The sequence below is a fragment of the Myxine glutinosa genome, chromosome 6 (assembly GCF_964187855.1).
Source record: "Myxine glutinosa chromosome 6, kmMyxGlut1.1, whole genome shotgun sequence".
Taxonomy (NCBI): Eukaryota; Metazoa; Chordata; class Myxini; order Myxiniformes; family Myxinidae; genus Myxine; species Myxine glutinosa.
In genome coordinates this window covers 72,279,813-72,306,923 of record NC_136266.1, presented here as the reverse complement: position 1 = coordinate 72,306,923, position 27,111 = coordinate 72,279,813, and the positions used below count along the sequence as shown (strand labels likewise).

General features: G+C 44.7%; 1 protein-coding gene across 1 annotated transcript in view; it reads right to left on the bottom strand.

Moving 5' to 3' along the window:
• LOC137429962 (band 4.1-like protein 5) overlaps nucleotides 1-27,111 on the bottom strand; it is a 96,429-nt gene that overhangs the window by 57,135 nt on the left and 12,183 nt on the right. The window contains exons 7-9 of the mRNA XM_078779988.1: nucleotides 26,033-26,153; nucleotides 19,072-19,159; nucleotides 3,725-3,813 (exon numbers count right to left, since the gene is read on the bottom strand). Coding sequence (XP_078636114.1) covers nucleotides 3,725-3,813; nucleotides 19,072-19,159; nucleotides 26,033-26,153 — 298 coding nt within the window. The remainder of the gene's footprint in view (nucleotides 1-3,724; nucleotides 3,814-19,071; nucleotides 19,160-26,032; nucleotides 26,154-27,111) is intronic.

Genomic DNA, 27,111 nt, shown 5'->3' with positions numbered 1-27,111 from the left:
GGCTGGACATTAAAATGCATATCCCATCTAACGGGATTAGTTGGTGGACGTTAAAAATCTCACGGTGTCCTTCATGAAGAGGTGAGCTTTGTATGTAAGAGCTATCCTCAGCAACATGAACGAATTACAAATTCCTTCCCTAACTACCGTACTTAGTGGAGCGTCAAGTTCGTGAAAAACTTGGGCCAAAATATTGGACCTGAACAAGTACCCAAAATACAAGATACTGATATAAAATGACAAAAGTTATTCCATTATACAACAAGCGATACGCCTCGGTCCCCCGTCGGGGAAGTGATGTGAGTTGACAAAGTGGAAGACGCAGAAAACATGCTATGATATGATATGATATTTCGCTCACAAGGTTCAGACATACATGGAGGCGGCCATCTTGGATTTTGCCGTGGCGACCCAATTTTCAATAGCGTTCTTCCTTATGCCTAGATACACCCACACACCAGATTAGAAGTTGGTACTTTGCTTATTTTTCAAGATATTCTGCTCACAAGGATCAGACATACATGGCGGTGGCCATCTTGGATTTTGACGTGGCGACCCAATTTTCAATAGCGTTTTTCCTTATGCCGAGATACAGCCACACACCAGAATATAAGTTGGTATCTCGCTTATTTTTCAAGATATTTCGCTCACAAGGTTCAGACATACATGGCGGTGGCCATCTTGGATTTTGACGTGGGTTGTACCCACACACCAAATTCGAATGCGGTCCTTCGCTTACGCATGCACGCACACACGCACGGACGGACGGACACACGGACGGAGGGGAAAACCATAGTCCCCCTTTCGCTCCGCGGTGCGACGGGGGACAAAAAGGATGATGCTTCCCTCCTGAACAATGATCGACCAATCTCAATCCATTCTCTCAAGCTTTTCAAAAGTACTTGAACCAATTATTTACAATAGATATAACAAATTCGGCTCAAAATAAATTGCTTACATCATGTCATTAGAGGCCATTTTTCCCCGCAAGCGGGGGTTGGCCTTTTTCGGGGACCGTGGTTGTTGTTGTTTTTCGGTCCCCTTTTTGAAGCAATGTTTTACGGCCGGATGCCCTTCCTGCCGCCAACCCTTTTTGTCGCCTTTTACGACAAGCAGGGAATTACCAGTGAACTGGTACTCAATTTGCCGACCTCGGAAGGATGACAGGCTGAGTCAACCGCCCTGGCGTTAATTCAGCGATCGACCGGGATTCGAACCCAGGATCCTAGGATCCTAAGCCGGCACCCTAGCCGTTAGCCCAACACCAGGGCCCAATTAATGAAATAATTTACAAAATTTCAAATTCATTAGCACAAAGGGATTATGGCATCGGAGTTTATGTCATCAGAGTGTCATCTTTACTTCAGTAAAGCGTTCGACACTCTTGATCATGATATTTTATTGTAGATATTAATATTGCGGAGTGAGGAGAATTCCTCTAATTTGGTTTTAAACCTACATTTCTAATATAAAAGGGTTTTATACAACATTTTTTTTCGATTGATTCCAATGTATTACCTATACAATGTGTATATTGCAGGGTTCCAAACTGGATCCTCTTATTTCTTATCCACATAAACGATATTTGTAATACTTAATCTATACTCCAAGTTCATTATTTTCCATGATGACACAAATAGATTTTATTCTCATTCTGATTTTGCAACACTTGCAAAAACAAGGAATACTGAATTAGGAAAAATTTTCACGTGGTTCAGAACTAACAAATTATCCTTGAACTTGAATAAAACCAACTATATACATTTTAAAAGTTACCATCGATTTAGAAATGATTTACAGACTGAACCTAAAATTGATGGAATCACATTAGTGAAGAAAGAATATTAGAGAAGAAAAGATTTATTTAATAGAGAAGAAAGAATACATCAAATTTCTAGGAATCACAATTGATCAATACTTGAACTGTGGAGTGAAAAGGCATGAGGAGCAGATAGATATAATGTAACTTCTGTGTCACGCGGAGCAGGGGTCTTGTATAGATTGAAAAATTATGTACCATTGCAAACATTATTTACTGTATACAACTCCATTATCTTGCCATATGTTACGTACTGCAATGTAGTATGGACATGTCTAAAAATTAAATCTAAGATAAACTCTATTTTCCTTCTGCAAAGGAAGGTCATTCACATTTGTACAAATGCATCTGCCTAGCTAATACAAAACCGTTGTTCAACCAAATGAACATGTTACCAATTTCAGATGTACATTTTTATCAAATTGCCCTCCATGTTTAGGTATAACTTCCATGTTAGTAATGCTTTTGATAACATGTTCCACCTTAATTCCTCCATGTATAATTATCCCACTAGAACCTAGCTAAACTTGCATTTAGAGAATCCAAAGACAGCACTAACACAAACATCAATAAGACATCTTGGCCCTGACACATGGAATTCACTATCTTTAGTTACTCATACATGTCCAACCAAGAACACTTTTATAAAGTATTAAAATGAATAATCTTATCAAAATACGCACCTTGATCTCATTTGAATAGATTGTGGCATGGATTTTCCATGACCCCTCCTTCCCCACTGATACCTAATTACTACCCATGTGTGTGACCTCACTTACCCATTGAAATCTTAACCATGTGTGTAACCATAATAATGTTTAATTCAAATTCATTAATTGAATTTGAGGAATGTAACACGTTCATAATGAGGGCATACGATTCGAAACTAATACATATGCGATGTTAAATTTATCTTTAAATATTGTTTTCTTCCTTTCCTTGATTTTCTTTCTGCTTTCTTTTCTTGAACTTTCTTTCCAGAAATGTCGCATCAAGATGTATTGCAATTTATTAAAGGACGACACTCAAGCTTTTGCTTATGATGTCCTTGTTTTCTGTATACAGTCATACTTTGCTCATATTGATGAAACTGTTGGTATTTGTAATGAGTATGGAAATAAAATGTCAAATATCAGATCTTCCTCTGGCCAACCCCACAATAATGTGGAAAAGATCAAGTGGTTGTAAAAGGAGTAAAACCACGAATAACTTCATCCTCTCCCCTCCCTCGTACATTTCCCCTTCGCTATTTACAATTTCCACCCCAACTCTCTGCACCAGTTTATTGTCACCCGCCCCTCCGACAAGGTCAGAGAAAGGGGACTTTAAAAATGAGCTCTGACTGACCGACCGATCATCCATCCCTGTACTTTTGTGTTCACGATATTTCAAAAATCATGAAACATTTCGCTTTCATATTGCAGATATCTATTCTTCATGATATTATCTTAACTCGATCAGATCAAGGATGTTATTGGCCGAATTATGTTGCCATGGTAACCATCTTGGCAACTTGGCTTGTGTATGCGGTATTTCAAAAACCGTTCAAGATTTAACTTTCATATTACACAGATCTATTCCTCATACCACCCAAAAGGTGGGGGACCTACAATATCAGCTCATTGTTATTATCCATTCAAATAGTACTGCACTCTCTATAATTTATTTATTTAACCTTCACAATCTCTGGGTGGGTGTTCGGGTCAGTGAGTCTTTCAATAGGCCTTCATGTCTCAATGCTAACATGACTGGATGTTCCACCCTATAAAATCAAATAACCGACGAAAAACAAGCTCAGATATCCCTGGCAAGCCTCGACCATTTGGACGCATGGGTGGATCTGTGGCATAGATGCTAAAAAGGGTCCCAAAAGTTTTTGCGAACAGATTCAAAACAACTACTTACCAGAAAAACAGGCCAATCTTGGAGTCTCCTTCAAAAACGAGAACGCCCGTAGGTGTGAGGCCCAGAGAGTAACCATTGCCATCACGGCCCTAGATATTAGAGGTGGACGGGAGGGGTTTTGTGGGGTGAATGAAAAGTCATGAGAGCACCAAATTCATTTGTAAGATTTACTTTCATTAGAATGTTACTAGAAGCAAACTATCAGTAAATACTATGCCATTTAAGATAAAGATTTGATATTTCTTTGTCATTGTTTCAGTGGCAATTGGCTAGAGTGTCCACTCTGAATCTGGGAAGTCGGCAATTCAAACCTTGGCCTAGTCATACCAAAGAGTTTTAAAATGGTACGTGCTGTTTTCTTGCTTGCTGGTCAACATTTAAAAAGACCATAGGACAAACGACCATAGGTTGGCAATAATACCGCAAAACTTGGATGGGCTTAATGGCCTCCTCCTGCATTGAAGTTCCTTACAAGGGAACTAGTATCATCAAGTCTCCCCCGATACGATATTATACCTGTTATAGGATTTGTTTCTACAATTGGTGCCCCCAGTTTTAATGGTGGTAAATGGTGGTTTAGTACTCCTAGGTGTCGAAGAAAGCTCGGTGTCTTAGACCCCCTCGGAGTACTAACCCACCATTTAGGTTTTCACCCTTTCTCTGCCAATGTCTGATCTGCATCGCGGATCGAGCTGGGACTTTCAGAATGAAATTTTGCATCAATAATGGGAATAAAAATTATGTGGGGTTGACGACTGTTTTGACTTTGATCTAATTTTTAAGGTCATGATCTAATTATAGACATATTAACATGTTTCACCATAACTGAACTAAGATTTGTCCGATCAGAATGAATATTCCCTCTATAGATAGCTTAGAGTAAGGCGCATTTATGCAAATTTTACATCATACCCTTCTTAGTTAAAGGTCAACGTCAAATGGCAGTCTGATAAAAAAAGTATAAAAAGATTTATAAAACGTGGTTTTTGTCATTACTCAATCTCAGACTGCTTGGAATTCCAATATGTTCTTGCATCATAATAGTGTACCTGCACTGAAGTTGTGCACCTGATATTTCATTAGTGTCCTTGACCTACTTTTTTCGAATTGTGACCCAATTAACAAAAAACACCTTTTTATCACAGCTTGAATAATTTTGCATCGATTTTCAAGATGCTGTGTTTTATGGATATATTGAAGATGTGGACAAACTTTCTTAATTTACACTCTATCCCAAAATGTTGAAGGTCAAGGTCATATGGTGGTCTGAAAATAATATAGCCATCATTGGATTGTGGGTGCCAGGGGAAGCTTACCCTTGGTGATTGCAGATATCTAATTATTATGATTTGTCTTTGCCAGTTGTTCTCACATAAAGTCAAAAAGGAACTATTGTACTTGTACATCAAAGACAGCAGTACAGGTGCCTATACCGCCAGTAAGGAATTCATTTTTATTACATTTTTTTTTTTGCTACATCAATCTTGTTTACCACAAAAATAGCTCTTAAAATACTGTTATTGTTTTAGAAAACCCTGGAGAGATATACCCAACACACAAGGGTTCCCTCCTGTAGTTACCTCCACCACCAAAGGTGGATGAAGGTTATGTTTCTATATGTAGCAATTTGGTTTAGCTAAATTACATCTCTCATATCAGTGGACAGGGAAATGCATTGTGTTTGGTATGTTACGGGGTCCTCCCCTATCCCCTAGTCTCGGTAAACCTCCGAACCCCGAAAGGGTCCCCGGCAGAAAGATATGTTATCCTTGGTTGAAATTAACCAATAATGAAACCACACCAAGGGTTATGAACAAACAATATATTAAAAGCACACAAAAAGCACCATACAACAATGGGGGCAATCAACCCTGCAATCCAATCTTAAGATAGTACCCTAGCTCAGACTCACGGCACCCCCAGGGACTGAAGCAGAGCCCTTTCTCAATGTCTCGAGAACACAACGGTGCTCCCGGCGAAGAGGCGATGAGGCGGGTAAGGAGATGTAGGTAAGGCGGGGACCGTCACGTGGTCCCAGCCAATCCCAATTGGCGGTGGAAAGAGGAATCCCCAAAGACGCTATCCAAACATGCACATACACCATGCAGTCGCGAACCGCACCGTATTTTTCAAAGGCCGCTGTGGCGCACACACATCCTCGGCAAACCACCGGAGGGCGGGACCAGCGGACGCGACTAACCAAGGGTCCGCGAACGACGCGCGAGGTCCCCGAAATGGCAGTCGGTTCTCCCTCGGGCTGCAGCCGCTAGGTGAAGATTCTCTGGAATCTCCCACCTGTACCTGGCTTCGCAGGCTTTTCCACGACACCAGCGATATCAATGATCGCACGAGATTCCTTTCCGGGCCTCAAAGTTCCTTCTCCATGGACGTTCGACCAACCTGGGTGCGGAGCTGTTACAAAACGCATCATTTCACCTCTGCCTCACGCGCTCTTCTTCTTCACTCCACCTCTTCCGGTGCCCTATCCGATTTCCGGCATCATTTTTGTCATGAGCGCTTTTAAACCTTTTAACCACAATAACCCTTACTGAGAACCAACAATAATAATAATACCAACAATAATTAGGGCCGAATCCATAACAGGTAGCAGGTTTGAACCTCCTTTGTAATTCTCCTCTTTCTAAATCCTTTCTCTTCTTATGTCTCTTCTTACGTTTCTCCCCATCTCTCTCAATCTCTCTCTCTCTCTCTCTCTCTCCACACTTCTTTGCAGCCATCCACACTTTGCAACAAACAACATTATACCTTACCAAAAAATGAAACACAAACTCATTGCAAATCCAATCAGGGACATCAAAGTGGCACAGACCAGGATTGCAAATCTCTTCAACAAGCAAGAAACAGCCATATGAAAGTGCTGGCAGATGGGCGGGCCTTCAGCAGAGGTCGACGCTGTTGCTACAGAACCATGCACTCAGCTAATGAGTGCCATATGGTGACAGGAACACACCAATGGGGAGACGGTGGCCACAAGGCTCAACGGGCACTCGAGGAGGCAGCACCCACAACCCTCAAGCCATGCATACAGTGGCGTACCGAATGTATGGCAGGTATGGCACGTGCCTTTGGCACCACTTGAAGAGGGGCGCCACTGAGCAGTTTCTATTAAAGTCAGACAAGCCATCCTCGGATAGTGAAAAAAGAATTTCCTTCAGATGTATGATCCGTCTTTGATTAACATGGGTGAGAAGCACTAGGATGGCTAGATTGTTAGACCACTTATATAAATTATTAGGTAAAAATACAGTGCTGGGAGCTACATGACCACATATCTCACAGTACCACTGCTCAGTGCCAACTGGCAGTAAAGACCATTCTCCTGCGCAAACGAGGGAGGTAGTCCAGAATTTTGTGCAAAATCTGTGAAATTTAATGTTCTTATTAAAAGCGCCATTTCCTTATTTCAGAGCATTGTATAAGAAGACCATGAAACGTTTCTTCACGAATAAGGAAGGTGGAGCTGAAGGACGGAAGAGACGAAAGTTGGAGATGGAGGAAGCCAAGAAGTCGAGCAAGTTCTTCATGCCCTTCAATGAAAATCCCGGAACAAGTTGTTCGACACGTTCCATGGAGTCGCCTGCACCTGCTACAAGTTTGTTAGAATCCGAAGGTGGATCAAGTACAAATGCGTCACAAGCCAAGGAGGAAGTCAAATCAGATAAATCCGAGTATGACGAGATTAAAAGTGAGGCTGCCAGAGAGAACATGGACATGACATGAGGGGGAGACGATGGTGGTGGTGGTGATGTTGGTTTATTGACGAGATTTTACCTGACGAGATTGAACCTGACGACACTGAACCGAGTGAACTGGATGGTGTCGAAGAGCCTCGAACCGTCATACCAGAAGTGATTGAACAGCATGACATTGGACTTCTGAAGTTTGACAAGGAAACTGGAAAAGCAATTCTGCCTGACGCGTTGAGAACAGAAATAATAAAGCTGGGTTCGAAATATTTCCAGAACAGTGAGGGGCCTTTCCTACCAACAAATAACCGCTCAATGAACAAAACTTGGTTCAAGAGGAAATTGGGAAATGGTCGTGGTGAAGAAGTGACTCGCTCATGGCTGGTCTACTCCCCTTCTAAAAGTCTGCATTTTGTATCTGTTGTCTTCTCTATTCCCGTTCCCAGTCAGACCATCAATCCTCATTGGAGCAGGAAAGTGGATTCAATCAGTGGAAAGCACCTGAAAGGATTAGTGTTCATGAAAATGCTAAGAATCATCGGGAGTGCTTCACACAGTGGAAAGAAATGGAAAGAAATTTAGCTGAAAACAGAGTTATTGACGCGGAACTTCAGTCACAGATTGAGAAGGAAAAGCAGAAGTGGCGTGATATCTTGACGAGAATCCTTCAATGCATAAAATTCCTTGCGACTCAGAACCTGGGTTTGCGAGGACACAGGGAGTCACTTCAGCTGGACGATGACTCCAATGTGGGAAATTTCCTTGGCTTACTGAAACTACTGGCCATCTTTGACCCTGTCATTAAAGAACACCTCACTCGTGTGGAAAGTCATCTTGGATCCATGCCTTATCTTTCACCAGGTGCCCAGAACAAATTCATCCACATGATGGCCCCACTGTTCGCCAGAGTTTGCTGAGAAACATTCGTAAAGCCAAGTACTATGGTCTCATGCTCGACTCGACTCCTGATCAGGCACACCGTGAGCAGATGTCAGAAGTAGTGAGGTACGTGGAAGTTGATTTTGAGAGGAAAACAGTCCGTGTTAGAGAGTCCTTCCTTGGTTTCATCCAGATAAGCCAGAAGGATGCTCAGAGCTTGGTTGAAGACATCTTGAAACAGCTAGAGAAGGACGAAATGGAGCTACAAGATTGTCGGTCACAGTGCTATGACAACGCTGCTGTGATGGCTGGACACAGAAGTGGTGTTCATCAAAGAGTAAGTGAGAAAAACAACCTGGCAGTGTTTGTGAATTGCGACAATCACTCTCTCAACTTGGTGGGTGTACACTGTACATGCAGCCAAGCAGGATACAATGATGGTCACGTTTTTTGGAACCATCGAAGCTATTCTACGTGTTATTCTCTCGTTCAACACAGCGCGGGAAAAAACTCAAAAACGCCGTGCCTGTGGTTGTTAAGTCGGAGTCCGAAACCAGGTGGAGTGTAAGGACAGAAGCAGTGAAGCCCATCAACAAGTACCTGGAGGAGATACTTCAAGTTCTCCAGGACATGATAGACAATGAAAACGAGACCAGTGAAACAAGAAGTGACACAAGGCAGCTGTATAACCGCATGTTGAGTTACGATTTTCTGACTTTGCTAGGATTTTGGAACAAAGTACTCATTCGCATTGACTGTATTCAAAAGAGGCTGCAGGATCCTAGCATGAACTTCCACGATGCTGCCCTGGATTTGAAAGCCCTCCGAGATCATTTTGTTGAAAGAGAAGTGTTGGTCAGTGAGTCACTCGAAGAAGGACTCGGTCTCTGTCAAGAATGGAATATTGAAGTTTAAAGACATCAGAGACGAAAGAAACAAATGGCTGATGAGAACTCGAGAGACGCTGGGTTAACAGCCAAGGAGGAAATGGAAAGGGTCATGAAGGGAACACTCGACCGTCTTCACAGAGAAATGGATGAAAGGTTCACTCGTTTGCACGACACTGACGCCAAGTTTGAGTTCCTTCTCGATGTCGAGGGACTGTGTTACGGCGCCAACAGCAACGACATAAAGAAGAAGTGCGAAAATTTGGGCGAATTGTACAGCTCTGATGTTGATGGACAGCAGCTATATGAAGAAATATTGGATTGCAGAATGTTGCTATCAAGTCGGGCCAACATGAAAATATCAAGACCTGAAGAGCTTCTCAAATTAATTGTTCAGTATGGAGATGAGAGCGTCTTCCCCAATCTTCGCATTGCTATTCAGATAATGCTAACCATCGCAGTTTCCATCACCAGCTGTGAGAGATTATTCAGCAAGTTAAAACTAATACTTTCGTATTTGAGAGCCTCCATGGGTCAAGGCAGACTCTGTGATCTTGCTCTGCTGAGTGTAGAAAGAGAAGAAACTGAAAAAACTGACTTTGAGCACATCATAGACAAATTTGCATCAGTCAGAGATCTGCTCAAATTCAGAGATCTCGCGAGATCTTTTCGGGGAGGTCAAGGTTTTTCGAAGTTGTCCACGATCTTCACGCACGCTCGAAGTTAAGTAATTGTTCACAATTGTATTTTTGTCGAAACTGTATTTATCTTACGTGTGTGTACCTAAAGTGTGTCCCTTGGAAGATTTATTGGTGTAAATCTTTCATACCTGTATTTAATAGTCGAGTATTTTGTGCCGTGGTAAATTGCGGCCAAGTTCTTGAAGATTCCTACCTTGAGGCTTTTTTCTCCCAGTGGTTGATTGTGGTCCTTCTACTCTCGCTCTCTCAGTCTTTTCCCAGTCTTTTCACCCCATACTTCCTTGTTTAAATTCTTAACTAAATAAAAAAAAAAACAAAAAAAAAAACATTTCCTTCTTTTCGTTTGTTTGTTCTGCGACCACGTGTTTCACCCCCATTCACCCCCATTTTCACGCCATTCCCCAGATCTGTTTTGCCCTGTTCTTTTTGCTGACATCTTTTGCCCTGTTCAGTGTTCACGTAACTCGTGGTTGTCCCTCGAGGCTCCCTTTCCCCGTTGGTATTTTTGTGAATATTAGATTGTTCTTCACGGTTCTGTTTCAATATGTTTAAACTTTCCCATGCAGTGTTTTATTCAGTGGTATATTACAATACGCTGTTTTTCTTCCTATTTAAAAGGCTTTTTTCAATTTCCTCTCCAACTCATTCCACTTCCAAAAAATATTCAAACTCTTATAATTCTAAATCACTACATGCTCCAAATTCAAATTCATTCCACCCCTCCTCCATCGTTCTTAAACGGAACTCCAACTTGAAAATCACAATAAACCCATTTTGTTATCAATGTTCGTCTTTCATTAATCATCCACTTTCTAAACTCCCCGCTTGCCCATCCCCTCCAAATCTTCCCCATTGCCCCTCCCCTCCGAGACTCCCCCCTTGCCCCTCCCCTCCTGCTCTCCCCCCTTGCCCCTCCCCTCCAGAACACCCCCCAAACTCCTCCCCTTCAAAACTCCCCCCTACCCCTCCCCTTCAAATCTCCCCCCATACCACCCCTCTCCAATTCTCCCCCCTCCCACCTCCTTCTCAAAGCTGCCTCCTCCCCACTTCATCTCCTTTCTATCTCATACCTCCACCACCCCCAACCTTCTACTTTCCTCTGCCCCCCCCCCCCCCTCAAACAACCCCTCACTGTGCCTTATTCCATCACCATCAAACCCTTCATCCTCCTCATCCTTCCCTTTCTTGTAAGTCTTTTGTATTCTCTGACACACTATCAACTTCTCTTCTTACCTCCCCCTCTCATCCTTCATCTGACCCTACCCCTCCACTCCCCTCCCCTCTCCTCTCCTCTCCTCTCCTCTCCTCTCCTGCACCCGATGCTCCCTCTCTCTCCTCATTAACGATATGGACCTCAAACATCCGGGGCCTTCGCTCAAACCCGATTGATCTCTCCATTCAGGTTGCTTCTGACAATCCAGACTTGATCTGCTCAACAGAAACTTTCCTCCTTCAAGATGTCTCTGATTCCTTAATATCTCTTCCTGGTTACTCCCTCCTCCGGTATTATAGATCTGAGCCTCGTCCTGGTGGTGGGGTTGCTATCTTTATCAAAAACTCTCTTCCTCACTCTCCTTGCACTGTCCTCTCTCCACCGCACCCCCAGGAGTACCTCTGGCTACGGCTTCCTCTCCGCTCCCACCGTTTGTTCACATGTGTTCTGTACCGTCCTCCAAACAGTGATGACTCCATTTACACGTCGCTGTCCGACAACATGGACCAACTTCTATCAACTCATCCCAACACTCTCTTCCTCATATGTGGCGATTTCAACTGTCATCATGCCAGCTGGCTGGGTGTGGGTTCCTCTCTCACCAGTCATGGCACCTCAGCAAAGGACTTCCGTGACTCATTGGGACTGCCACAATCTGTCAATTTCCCGACCCGGATCTCAGTCAATGGAGTATCTTCTCTACTGGACTTGGTTATGACAAACTTCCCTGCAAATGTCTGCTGCTCTTCTTCTGCTCCAATCAGTTCTTCTGATCATGTGCTTGTTAAAATGGACATCTCTCTGACCATTCTCAGAGAGCCTCCTCAGCACTGAAGAGTCTGGCGTTTCACTCAGGCTGACTGGCACAGTCTGCAAGCAGCCATCAATCATCTGGACTGGTCTCCCATCTCTGCCTCTGACATCAATTCTTCTTGGGAATTCTTCCAAAGCAAACTGCTCTCTCTCATGCACAGATTTGTCCTATCTCGTCTTCAGTTGTCTTACCCTTCCTCCCATCCATGGTACACTGAATCTTATGGTGAGGCAGTTGCCCTGAAACAACTTGCCTTTGCCTCTTGGAAGGCAAATCCAACTGAAGGCAATCTCAGTTCCTTCCACCAAGCTCAGAACAAGTGTGTCTACCCTCAGGAGTGCCAGGAAGCACTATCTCTCCACACTCAAGATTGAACTCTCAAACCTGTCTCCTTCCTCCAAATCCTGTTCGCATCTGGTCAAATCCGTTTCTGGTGTTTGTTCCCCCTCCATCCCGTCCCTCACCTCAAATGGCTACACAGTTGACACCGAACGTGACAAAGCCGAATGTCTCAACTCTGTGTTTGCCTCAAAATCTTGTGTCCCAAACCCATCTCTCTCTGTTCCCACCTTTCCCAGTTGAACCCAACTGCTCCTTGACTCTGTGTCCTTCTCTCCTGACAAGGGGGAGAAGCTTTTGTCAAACCTAGACTCTGATTCTGCAACTGGACCAGATGGCATCAGCCCATAGTCTAGTAGGAAGAGGGGGGTATCATGCACCCCCTGGAAATATACTTCTAATCAGTGTTTCTAGATTGCAAAAATTGTGTAGAAAATGATGAGCTATGTTAAAAAGTTGTCAAAAATGTCCCACGTATCATTTTTATGCAAATTAGTGCCGCCATTATCGAAAAATCTAGTTTCACTATATCTCAGGCAATATTGCAGATAACTGAACAAATAAGGTGTCTAGACCCATGTTTTGAGGGTTAAAGATCATAATAAAACTATTCTTAAAGTGATCACATGTGTCTGTGTCACGCTAGTATGCAAATTAGTGCCGCCATTACAAAATAATCACATTTTTACCAATTAAGAGACTCCAGTATTAAGATAATTAAGTATTAAGATTAGAGACTCCAGTATTATTAAGAGACTCCAGAGACAGCCGTTCAGCGAACCCTCACTACTATGAGGAACTTCAAAAATCAATTCACCATCGCAGATAAGGACAGGCTCTACTCCCTGGCTTCTGGTGCTCCTGTCCCCATGGATGTCGAGATGGACGTGTTAGGAGCAGAAGCTGTGGGCAAGGCCGCTAAAGCCGACTTCATCAGACGCATACAGAGTGGAGAGCCAGGAAGCTTCTTCGACCCAATCAAGAAGAAAAAACTCAAGACCATGGAGACTTGCAACAAGGTCACCCTCACATCCTCACAGGGAAAGGTAATGAGGTGTTCAAATACCCGAGGGCAATTGTATTTTTTAAATGTTGTATTTTTAAATGGTAATCTTAATTTTTACATTTTTAAATGTGAACACGTATTTTTTTATGTTGCACGCCATGTCAACATGTTAACCATTTATCATTCCAGGTCATACCGTTTCAGGAGCAAAGCAACCTTGCATTCGTGCTCCTCGTCAAGTCTCAGAGTCAAGATGAGCCATTGGACTTGGAAGAACTCATGAAGTACTGCCTGATGCCTGTGCCTCCCAGCCTTGGAACACCGGATGGATTTTTCTCCAAGACCAACAAAGCCTCTATTCTGCACTACCTTCTGGAGGACACCACCCCAGAAAATCTGCCATACCCCAAGGATGCCCTGTTCATCCAGGATGGCATGGCACTGCTACATACCCTTGCCAACCTTCCTCCAACCTGTGGTGAGATATACCTGAGGGTGCTCGATCAAATGGTGGCCAAGAAGCACTTCTTGTTCTCGACTGACAGTTACCATCAATCTATCAAAGCGCAGGAGAGGTTGAGGCGTGGCAGCTCAGAGAAGATCATTTTGGCTGGACCAGTGACCAGGAAGCCATATGACTTCAAGATGTTCCTTGCAAATGACGACAACAAAAAGCAGATCAGCCAGCTCCTGCTGCGAGTATGGAGTGATCAACAGGCAGCTTCAAAGCTGGAGAGAGCAGAGATGGCAGTGCTGATCGTGGAGGGGAGAGCCCATCAACTTGTCTCATCAAATGGCAAGGTAAATTGAAAACCCATATTATTATTAATTATTATTATTACCAGGATTAACTTAAATAATATTGCCAAAGTGCTTCTTTGTGATTGGTGAATAATAGTATAAAATTTTGGTGATTGGTGATGCGATTTTTTCTTTCAGTCTTATATTTAAATATTGGTAAAATTGGTAAATTATAAGTGATTATCTGTGATTTTTGTCTAGATCTAGAATTGGTTGTGACTGAAGTGCAATGCCCTTTTGTGTTTCCGGTTGAGGTGCGTGAGCTCCCCACAATCTACAGCAACCAGGAAGAGACTGATACAAGGGTGGTACTGTACCTCCATCATGCTGCTGCCCTCGGATACAAGAATGCTGTGGTCAGAACACCTGACACAGATATCTTCATGATTCTTCTCTACCATGCTCATGCCATAAAGCTGACTGTATACCTGGATATGGGGTCAGGGAAACATCGACAACTTCTCAACCTCTTTGAGCTTGCAGAATCCCTGGGAGAAGACTACTGCGCCACTCTTCGTGGGTTCTATGTGTTCAGCGGAGAAGACTGTACCAGTGCCTTCAAAGGGAAGGGGAAGGTGGGGCCCTTGAAAAAGCTGGAGAAGAAGCCCAGGTTTCACAAGGCGTTTAGTCAACTCGGTGACTACCGGACTCTCAAGCCTGAGGTGCTGAGGCAGTTGGAGCAATTCACCTGTCTGATGTATGGACAGAGTCGTGAGTCTTCAGTGGACGTCGTCCGTGCCAAGTTGCTATGCAAAATGGTTGGGGAAGACAAGAAACTCACTTCCAAGTCTAAGGTCGACCTGGCTCGACTTCCTCCATGCCACTCTGCTCTGAAGCCGCACGTCCAACGTGTGAACCACCGTGTCGCCTTGTACAAGCGAGCTGATGAAGCTATTCTGGAAAAGCCAAAACCCTATGATGAGGGGCAAGGATGGATGAGGACTGATGGAGTGTTGAAACCAGTATGGTCCTGCGGTCCTGTCCTACCAACCTCGCTAGTTGATCTCCTGGACACTGGAGAGCATGAACAGGAAGAGGAGGAGGACGAGGAAGGAGAGGACGAGTTGGACTCTGACGATTTCATTGAAAACGATGATGAGTGATTCATAGTGGAGAAGCATTTACCTGACTGTTTATCTGGAATGGGAAAGAGAAGAGTTCTATCATGATGTTTGACCCTTATACTACAAAACAAATAAACATTGGTTAAAAACACAACAACATCTGTCTAGACACCTTATTTGTTCATGTTCAGTTATCTGCAATATTGGAGTCTCTTAATTGGTAAAAATGTGATTATTTTGTAATGGTGGCAATAATTTGCATACCAGCATGACACAGACACATGTGATCACTTTAAGAATAGTTTTATTATGATCTTTGACCCTCAAAACATGGGTCTAGACACCTTATTTGTTCAGTTATTTGCAATATTGCCTGAGATATACTGAAACCAGATTTTTCGATAATGGCGGCACTAATTTGCATAAAAATTATACGTGGGACATTTTGACAACTTTTTAACATAGCTCATCATTTTCTACACAATTCTTCCAATCTAGAAACACTGATTAGAAGTATATTTCTGGGGGGTGCATGATACCCCCCCTCTTCCTACTAGACTACCACGGGTCTTAAAATCCTGCTCTGCCACTCTATCTCACCCTCTCTCTGTTCTTTATACCCTCTCTGTTGCTCAAGGTCATCTGCCAGCATCTTGGAAATCAGCAAACATTACCGCTTTACACAAAAAAGGTGCAAAAACGGATTCTTGCAACTAGAGACCAATCAGCCTGCTCCCAATTATCAGCAAAGTCATGGAATCCATCATTGCTTCGGATATCAAATCCTTCATATTCTCCAATGGCTTGATCTCCAATCATCAATTTGGATTCAGACCAGGTCATTCTAATCTGGACATGTTGCTTCTGCTGTCTCAACAATGGATGGAGGTCATAAATGCCAAACAGGAAACCAGAGCTGTCTCCCTTGACATATCACGTGCCTTCAATATGGTCTGGCACCCAGCTCTGCTTACCAAACTCTCCTCCTATGGTATCCATGGAAATCTCCACGCTTGGCTTGCGGACTTCCTCTCTGGTCGTAGTCAACGTGTGGCCCTGAATGGATTTCTCTCATCACCCCTTCCTGTTCTGGCTAGAGTTCCCCTTGGTAGTGTTCTGGGCCCTGTGCTTTTTCTCGTCTTCATCAATGATCTCGCCGACTCTCTGGAAAATCCTCTCTATCTCTTTGCTGATGACGCCACTCTCTGCTGCTCCATTCCTCATCCCTCAGATCGGCAGTCTGCAGCCTCCTCACTCTCTGCAGACCTGGACAAAATCACAGACTGGTCAAACAAGTAGAACATGTCTTTCAATCCTGACAAATCTCACACTCTTACTATGTCTCTCCAAAACGACCGACTGGAAAACCCTCCCATATACTTTCTCAACAATCCTCTCCAAGAAGTTCTGTCACTCAAGCTTTTGGGTCTCACTATCTGCCATGATCTTTCTTGGGAAAACCACAGTTCCAAGCTGGCCTCCAAAGCCAGTCACCGACTGGGCATCCTCCATCGTGCGAAGTCCTTCCTTGGCACACCTGAGCTCCTCACCACATACAAGGCTTTCATCCGCAGCTCAATGGAATACTGTTCCCCCCTCTGGGCCGGTACTCCTGCCTCACACCTAGCTCGACTTCACGCTGTTGAAACCAAAGCTTTCAGAATCATTGGAATCTCCTGCGATGAAGCTAACTCTGAGAGCCTTTCACTCACTCACCACAGGCAGGTTGGTGGTGTGTCTGTCTTCTCCAGACTCCTCTCCAGCCTTGCTCCCCCAGGTCTCTCTGTGCTCTGTCCCCCAAATATTCCTCCAGGTCACACAAGATCTGCCAGCAACCCTCTTATGGTTAAACTGCCAAAATCTAGGTTCTCTGCTCACCTTCACTCTTTCATTCCCCTTTTTCCCCGCCTCTGGAACAAACTCCCCCACTCCTCCCTCCAGGTCTTTAAAACAGCTGTTCACCACCATCTCTTATCTCCCCCCCCATCCAAAACCTTGATCTTTTCTACCCCCACTTATTCACCCCAGATACACTTTTTCGAAATTCCAACTTCATTCCTGGAAGTCCTTGCAGTGTCCATATGTTTTATACTTCTCCCACCTCCCCCAAAGCCCTCTCCCTCCCACAGTTCTCTCGATGTCCCTGCTCTCAAATGTTGTGTTTGTGTCCTTCGCCCTATCTCCCCATCTTGTCTACTGCTCCCCTTATTTTGTTTTATGTGTCGGTTTGTGTCAGTTTGACTTTTTGTGTGATTAATGTTAGCTCTTTCATGAGCCTGGATCTTGTATACAAAAAAAAATAAAAAAATAAGTGAAAGCAAGGAAGGTACAGTTGTAATTTTCATGTCGTGCCATAATTTGTTAATTAAAAGATTAATGAGCTTGACTTGTATTTTTGAGCTGATTTTATGGTAAATTTATCTAAAAGATGGGTGTCAGATGTTTGGACAGGGGCGCAATTTCAGTGCTTGCCATAGGTGCTATTTTCCGTAGATACGCCCCTGCATGCATGAGGGGCGGGCTGCAGAACCACGCCTCCCCCAATAACTTTATACGCCCGATAAATCAAGGATTCAGGGCTGGTACACATCTGTTGAAAATAGAGGCAAGGTTGGACCTGCAAGAATGGGCCTCTGAGACCGAATGGGCGGGTGCCGCGTTGCAGAGAGCTAGCTCACAAGCCATGGAGTTTTCCTGTACGAGCTGACCAACACACTGACTCACACTTCCTTTCTCTGGCTATCCCTACTTCTAATTGATGCACTTGGAACGCACGATAGTTTTCAACAATTACACCCTCGAAAAAAAATTCAGGGCTGGGTTACTGACATGCATTCAAGACTTCCTCTGTCACACTACGAACATTCACCCATATTTCTTCCCACACGGCACACCACATCATTACCCCTTTCTTCTCTCCCGCCCTCCCCCTTTTCACGTTGGGGCCAGCATTTGCGCCGGGTGAGGGCTCACCAACAAGCCCTCCTTCTCTCTTTTTTTTCTTTTTCTTTTTCTTTCTGTCTCTGTTTTTCTTTCTGTTTCAAGCTCACCACTAGCGGCTAGGGTGCCAGCTTAGGATCCTAGGATCCTGGGATCCTGGGTTCGAATCCCGGTCGATCACTGAATTAACACCAGGGGGGTTGACTCAGCCTGTCATCCTTCCGAGGTCGGCTAATTGAGTACCAGTTCACTGGTAATTCCCTGCTCGTCGTAAAAGGCGACAAAAAGGGTTGGCGGCAGGAAGGGCATCCGGCCGTAAAACATTGCTTCAAAAAGGGGACCAAAAAACAACAACCACGGTCCCCGAAAAAGGCCAACCCCCGCTTGCGAGGAAAAATGGCCTCTAAAGGTGTTTTTTTTTTTCTGTCTGTCTCTCTGTCCGTCTATCCCCCTTCCATATCTCATTTGCCGGAGTGCATGAGATGCCTACGTGTATAGAATCTGGGAGGTTTAATTCACCAAAAAGGTAAAACGGAGTCAGACACTGGACCCTACCTGAATTAAACATCTTGCCTAGCAACCTAGTGGTTGCCTAGCAACCCATCACACCACTGAGTTAACTGCGGCTAGTCGTCTTCAGGGACCCTGGCTGGAAAGTGGGTCCGAGAAACTCCCATCGAGACCGTGCAATGCCAGCACCCACAACAATACATACATACTATCTTGATCACACATACTTTTATTCTATAAAAACAGATAGAGTTATCTTACATTCAAGAATGTGTTGCAAAGCTTGGTTCAAGCTATGATGTCATAATGATGTCCAATTTCACATAATGATCAATATTTGTATTTGTCAATAAGGATGAATAATATTTTGGCTCAATTCCTATTAGCATGAATAAAAACTACCTCCATCCAAATCGCAATGTCCATTGGGATAAATTAATCAACTAGGCCAACTATCACGCTTTCATTACATGATGCCATTCAGACCTTGACTTCGTGCATATTCACACCATACATCTCCAACCACTTGGCCTTGTTCAGGTAGTTCATCTCAGCCATCGCGGGTGTTTGACCTCTGCATACAGAGGGAAAAGGAGCAAGTCACAGATTTAGCAGCACCGATGCATGGTCAGAATAGTCACAATGACCAACTGGCCTGTTACAATCTCCGTGGAACATCCACTCGACGTATCATCAAAAAGAAACCTAATCCAACCTCATGGGACCACCGACGTAATTAGAGACCATGGGGGAAATTTCAGTGAATATGGCACTTTGGAAACCGCTAGTAGCGAAGTTCATCGGGGGTGGCCCTGGACATATTTCATGCCTGCCAGATAAGGAATGTAGCATAAAATGACTGAAAAAAAAAAACTTTTAAAGAAGCCGAAAATACTTGCAAATGTACCTGCGAGAAAGGGGTGTGCCTCTACACAACAAAATATTTTGAGAACTTCCTGATCAACTCGTACAAAAAGTTGGCATGTGGGCCCGTGAAAGGCCGAAGGTTTGTAAATCGGCGCATTCTACCCAAATTTTTATGCTTCTTAACACTGATGGGAAGATCATATATGGTGGGGCTCATCAATGCACGGCTAAGTTTAAAATGATGACATTTACTATTAATCATGTTTAGTAAAAGGAGGAGGTGGTGTTGGCTGTGAGTGCCATTATAAGTATACAGTGTATTGTTTCTTTGGTTCCAGGGCCAAAAGAGATATTATTCCAGATTTTTGCATCGTTTGTGTGTGTATGTGTATGTGTGTATATACACTACCGGTCCAAACTTTTAGAACACCTCAATTTTTCCAGTTTTTATTGAAATTTACGCAGTTTAATGTCCAGTGAATAGCCTGAAATGGTAAAAGGTAAGCAGCAAACTGCTCGAGGTTTTAAAAAAAGTTTAGGTTAGCAAAAACGGGAAAATAATGTAAATTGCACAGTTATATTGTAAAAAAAAGGCCTTCTTCAGGGAACAAGTAATGGGTTAAAAACTTACAGCTGTTCTGCAGCAATGTCAGTAAATTAAGCCTTGAAAGTTGATGCAAACAATTCCTACAGGTGTCCCAACATCTGCTGATTACTTGATTACAAACTCCCTGTCTGTATAAAAGCAGTATTGGAACAGACTGTTATTACACCCTCTGAAGCATTATTTGGACAATATTGCACTGCAGGAAGTAGTATATTGGAAACTGGAGGAAACTCTGACAGGAAGAGGTCTGGCAGACCCAAAGCCACAACAGAATCAGAAGACAAGTTTCTGAGAGTCAACAGCTTGCGTGATAGGCGGCTCATAGGACAACAGCTTCAAGGACAGCTTAACACTGGTCGAAGTAAGCAAATCTCAGTTTCAACTGTGAAGAGAAGACTTCGAGCTGCAGGTTTGACAGGTCGAGTGGCAGTCACAAAGCCATTGCTCAGATAGCAAAATAAGAAAAAGAGGCTTGCCTGGGCCATGAAGCACCGCCAGTGGACTACTGAAGACTGGAAGAAGGTCTTATGGACCGATGAATCAAAATTTGAAATTTTTGGTTCATCGCGCAGGGTTTTTGTACGCCGTCGAGTAGGCGAAAGGATGGTTCCTCAGTGTGTGACACCAACTGTCAAGCATGGAGGATGAAGCACGATGGTCTGGGGCTCTTTTGCTGGATCCAGAGTCAGCGACTTGCACAGAGTGACTGGCACCCTGAACCAAAAGGGCTACCACAGCATTTTGCAGCGCCATGCAATACCGCCGCCGCGACGACCGACCCGGAACATCGGGAAAGAGTTCCCTCGGGCGAGCCGGCTGCACCCGTTGCGGGCTGCGACGCGCGCCCTTACCGTGCACTCCCGACATTCTTTTTGGCTTGTCCAGACAAGGCTGTCCGCATTGCCGAACTCGTTCCCAAGACTTTCCCCTTATGCTAGTGACCTGAGGAAGGGAATTTTTTTTGTCTTTACCTGGAGGTGATCAATTCCCCTTTAAAAATGAGGGCGAGGCAATTTCTGTTGACGGCGTGTGCCGTGCATAGTTCGGATACGCACATGCGCAGCCACGTCACAGTGATTTTGTGGCATCCGAAAAGTGTGGACAGCGTAGTGGGCATTTGGGAAAACTTGTGACCGGCCGAACGTGGCCGCGATGGGATCGGCCGAGGTCACGCAACCGACCCAGTGTCTTAATTGTGGCTCCTGACCGAGGGAACGGTAATTAGGGGGAAAAGCGGCGACGAGAGCACACGGTCGGCGACCCCCGTGGTTGCCTTGCGCGCTCCCACCAAACCGCCTACCGCTATCGGGGTTAGTGTCCACCTATTGTATCAGACCAAGTCCATAATATAAACAGGGATGGGGAAGAGGGATCCACCCCATCAAGCCGTCTTAAGCACCCAAGGGTGCGGCGAACTCCGATGCCGGTTTTTCCCTCGGTGAGAAGGATACCAAGGAACAGCGTCCGCCCCTGCCCGACTTACCCCAGCGCCCCCTGTAAAGCGGACGCTGGTGCGAGCTGGGCTGCAGACGCCGAACCTCGGGTGGTACGATATGACACGACGGCGCTGCACTGTACTGTACTTCACGGCCTACATACAGGTGTCCAAAGGTGAGCAACAGAGTTGGCGATTGTCGCCCCCCAAGAAAGCAGTCAGACTGTAGGCAGGCCGAATCCTACAAGTGAGAAGGCGTACATGAAAAACGGAGGGGAAGGCGGAACACCCAGCGTGCACGTGCGCGTGCATGTATCATAACAATCCTATCTATACATTGTAGCACCAGGCATGTGGAGTGCTTTAATATCTAAGAGACCAGGGAGAGAGGGGAGGGTGCACGTAAGCATTCATTTACATTCAGGGAGGTCAGGGAGGGTACACTTAAACATACATTCGTGTCACCTGATACCATCAACGTGAAGTGTATACATGCATGAGTGGTTGCGCTAAGTGCCGGTCCCTATCATTGTCATGGCAAGCGCCGGGCAGCAAGCGCGGAATCTAGAATCGCGAGAAACCAAACCTGGGAAGTGGGGTGGGGAACACTTATACACTGGGTGTGCCTCAGGAATTAACTCTGCCCATCAATATCCTCTGGTATACACCGAGTTGGTCAGGGGTTCATCGTACAGCAAGATAATGACCCTAAACACACCTCCAGGATATGTCAAAATTACCTTCGAGGGAAATAACAAGATGGTAGGCTTCAAATCATGGAATGGCCAGCACAGTCTTTCGACTTAAACCCCACCTTTTGTTCATATGTGTTCTGTACCGTCCCCCAAACAGTGATGACTCCATCTACATTTCACTGTCTGACAACATGGACCAACTTCTATCCACTCATCCCAACTCTCTCTTCCTCATATGTGGTGACTTCAACTGTCATCATGCCACCTGGTTGGGTGTGGGTTCCTCTCTCACTAGTCATGGCATCTCAGCAAAGGACTTCTGTGACTCACTGGGATTGACACAATCTGTCAATTTCCCGACCCGGATCTCAGCCAATGGAGTATCTTCTCTTCTAGACTTGATTATGACAAACTTCCCTGCTAATGTCTGCTGCTCTTCTTCTGCTCCAATCGGTTCTTCTGATCATGTGCTTGTCAAAGTGGACATCTCTCTGGCCATTCTCAGAGAGCCTCCTCAGCGTCGTCGAGTCTGGCATTTCACTCAGGCCGACTGGGACGGTCTTCAAGCAGCCATCAATCGTCTGGATTGGTCTCCCATCTCCACTGCCGCTGACATCAATTCTTCCTGGGAATTCTTCCAAAGCAAACTGATCTCTCTCATGCACAGATTTATCCCATCTCGCCTTCAATTGTCTTACCCTTCCTCCCGTCCATGGTACACTGAATCTTGTGGTGAGGCAGTTGCCCTGAAACAACTTGCCTTTGCCTCTTGGAAGGCTAATCCAACTGAAGGAAATCTCAGTTCCTTCCACCAAGCTCGGAACAAGTGTGTGTCTACCCTCAGGAGTGCCAGGAAGCACTATCTCTCCTCACTCAAGAATGAACTCTCAAACCTGTCTCCTTCCTCCAAATCCTGGTGGCGTCTGGTCAAATCCGTTTCTGGTGTTTGTTCCCCCTCCATCCCCTCCCTTACCTCAAATGGCCACACAGTTGACATCGCACGTGACAAAGCCGAATGCCTCAACTCTGTGTTTGCCTCGAAATCCTTAGTCCCAAACCCATCTCTCTCTGTTCCCTCCTTTCCCAGTCGAACCCAACTGCTCCTGGACTCTGTGTCCTTCTCTCCTGACAAGGTGGAGGAGTTTTTGTCAAACCTCGACTCTGATTCTGCAACTGGACCAGACGGCATCAGCCCACGGGTCCTAAAATCCTGCTCTGCCGCTCTATCTCACCCTCTCTCTGTTCTTTTCACCCTATCTTTTGCTCAAGGTCATCTGCCAGCATCCTGGAAATCAGCTAACATTACCGCTTTACACAAAAAAGGTGCAAAAACAGATCCTTGCAACTACAGACCAATCAGCCTGCTCCCAATTATCAGCAAAGTCATGGAATCCATCATTGCTTCGGATATGAAATCTTTCCTCTTCTCCAATGGCTTGATCTCTGATCATCAATTTGGTTTCAGACCAGGTCACTCTACTCTGGACATGCTGCTTCTGCTGTCTCAACAATGGATGGAGGTCCTCAATGCCAAACAGGAAATCAGAGCTGTCTCCCTTGACATATCAAGAGCCTTTGATACGGTCTGGCACCCAGCTCTGCTCACCAAACTCTCCTCCTATGGTATCCATGGAAATCTCCATGCATGGCTTGCGGACTTCCTCTCTGGTCGTAGTCAACGTGTGGCCCTGAATGGATTTCTCTCATCTCCCCTTCCTGTTCAGGCTGGAGTTCCCCAAGGAAGTGTGCTGGGCCCTGTGCTTTTTCTGGTCTTTATCAATGATCTCTCTGACTCTCTGGAAAATCCTCTCTATCTCTTTGCTGATGACTCCACTCTCTGCCGCTCCATTCCTCTTCCCTCAGATCGGCAGTCTGCAGCCTCCTCACTCTCTGAAGACCTGGACAAAATCACAGACTGGTCAAACAAGTGGAACATGTCTTTCAATCCTGCCAAATCTCACTCTCTTACTATGTCTCTCCGAAAAGATCGACTGGACAACCCTCCCATATACTTTCTCAACAATCCTCTCCAAGAAGTTCTGTCACTCAAGCTTTTGGGTCTCACTATCTGCCATGATCTTTCTTGGGAAAACCACATTTCCAAGCTGGCCTCCAAAGCCAGTCGCCGACTGGGCATCCTCCGTCGTGCGAAGTCCTTCCTCGGCACACCTGAGCTCCTCACCACATACAAGGCTTTCATCCGCAGCTCTATGGAATACTGTTCTCCCCTATGGGCTGGTGCTCCTGCCTCACACCTGGCTCGGCTTCACGCTGTTGAATCCAAAGCTTTCAAAATCATTGGAATCTCCCGCGATGAAGCTATCTCTGAGGGCCTTTCACTCACTCACCGCAGGCAGGTAGGTGGTCTTTCTGTCTTCTACCGACTCCTCTCCGGCCTTGCTCCCCCAGCTCTCTCTGTGCTCTGTCCCCCAAATATTCCTACAGGTCGCACAAGATCTGCCAGCAACCCTCTGATGGTTAAACTGCCGAAATCTCGGCTCTCTGCTCACCTTCACTCTTTCATTCCTCTTTTCTCCCGCCTGTGGAACAAACTCCCACACTCCCTTCAATCCCTCTCCTCCCTCCAGGTCTTTAAAACAGCTGTTCACCACCATCTCTTATCTTCCCCCATCCATAACCTTGATCTTTTCTACCCCCACTAATTCACCCCAGATCCACCTTGTTTGAAATTCCAACTTATTTCCTGGAAATCCTGGCAGTGTCCATATGTTTATACCTCTCCCACCCCCCCCCCTTCACATGCCTCCCCCCCTTCACATGCCTCCCCCCCAAAGCCCTCTCCCTCCCACAGATCTCTCGATGTCTCCATGTCTCTCGGTCCCTGCTCTCAAATGTTGTGTTTGTGTCCTTCCCCCTCTCTCCCCATCTTGTCTACCGCTCCCGATGTTATTTGTTTTATGTGTCTGTTTGTCTTTCTGTGTGATTAATGTTCGCTCTTTCACGAGCCTCGATCTTGTATACAAAAAAAAAAAAAAAAAAAAAAAAAAAAAAAAAATCGAACTGGTTTGGGATGAACTAAACAGAAGGGTGAAAGCAAAGCAACCTACAAATGCGACACATTTGTGGGAACTTCTGCAACAGTGTTGGGAAGAACTTCCCGAACAATATTTGATTTCCATTGCAGAAAGAATGCCATGAGTGTGTTCGGCGGTTATATCTGCAAAAGGTGGCTACTTTGCTGAGTCAAACATTTAAATTAAATTTTGTTAAACAAAATGATTCTATGATTTCTTTTTTATCTCCAATTGTTTATTTGTTCGATACTTAATTTCAGAGTACATTGAGACATTAAACTGCGTAAATTTCAATAAAAACTGGAAAAATTGAGGTGTTCCAAAACTTTTGACCGATAGTGTATATATATGCTTATATACATGTTATATCCACAGCTGCCACTAGCTAATTCAAGTATTATCAGCATATGATAGGAACCTGACCAACAACATCCACAGATATTTGTTACTGTATTTCCGTAAGTACGATTTGCATTTAGAAACAGAACATTTATGGTTAACCATTTTGAAATTACTGCTCTCTCATCTAAATGCTGAAAATTATGTTTAAATGAATTGGAATCCGTTTTGTGGTAGCAACAGGTTAAAAGTGCCCGGCGAGCAGAACCGAGTCAGTGAAAACACACGCACAGCACATATGTAAAAGACTGAATTGAACATTCACAAGTCATCGACTTGAAAAGTGCCGTATTGATGAAAATCAAATTCCATTTGAAATCAACCCCAAAGTACGAGGCTGGTGGTGATACAGAGGGAGGCAAAGCAAGAATCAAAATGTTGAATGCAACAGGAAGAGATCGAGTTAAACCTGCATTCCTTCCACTTTTGAAATATTTCTTCTTCCATTTGCTCTGTCTGGTCAGGAACGAAACGGAACTCCGACACCAGGACCACCGAATGTTTATCATCATCACAGTCACCCAACTCAGCTGAGGCAGAGCAAGACAAATGACAAACGTACTAAACAAATGAACTCATGAATACATCTTTACCGAATAAACATTATTCTGGGGAAATATTATTTGCTCTTCTGTTAAATGTCATAACAAAAGCATAAAAATACCTTCCAGCACAATAATAACCAACATGCCAGAACATTTTCTAATGCAGAAACCCCGCATTATTTACGCACGCACGCACGCACGCACACACGCCAGTCAAAAAGAACCTTAAAATGGCGATATAAATTCGAGAATGTAATGTGTGTAGTTGTAGACGACATATGTTATATCTATGGGTAAGAGTAATGTTTTGTCTGTTTTAGATCTGGCAACATTGAGTGTATGACGTCAGTAGAGCAGTTCCAAGATGGCGGCTCCCTTAGAAGCATGCACCAGGGAGGAGCAACGTTCTGTCATCCGTTTCTTGGGAAGTGAGGGTGTGAATCCCAGTGAAATCCATCGCAGAATGAAGATGCAATATGGTGACGCATGTTTATCTCTGCAGCAGGTGTACGACTTGGACAGGAATTTTAAAAGCGGAGTGTCCAGTGTGGCAGACACTGCTCGCTCGGGCCGACCTCACACAACTCAGTGCCGAGACGACTCACACCCAAACTGAAAGAACGGTGAGTGGACTCTTGTGAAGAACTTCTGCGACATTACGAAACAGAAGGCGATGCTTTCTTATAGCGCATAGTGACTGGGGATGAAAGCTGGGTCCACTACATTCAGCCAGAAATGAAGAGGGTAAGCAAAGAGTGGCGCCATTCAACTTCACCAAAGCCCAAAAAATTCTGCACACAACCGTCCGCTGGAAAAGTGATGCTGACGCTCTTCTGGGATAGCCAAGGCCCACTTGTAGAGCATTACATGCCCAGAGGGACCCCAGTCACCAGTGCATCGTACTGCGACCTCATTAAAAATCATCTGAAACTAGCAATCAGAT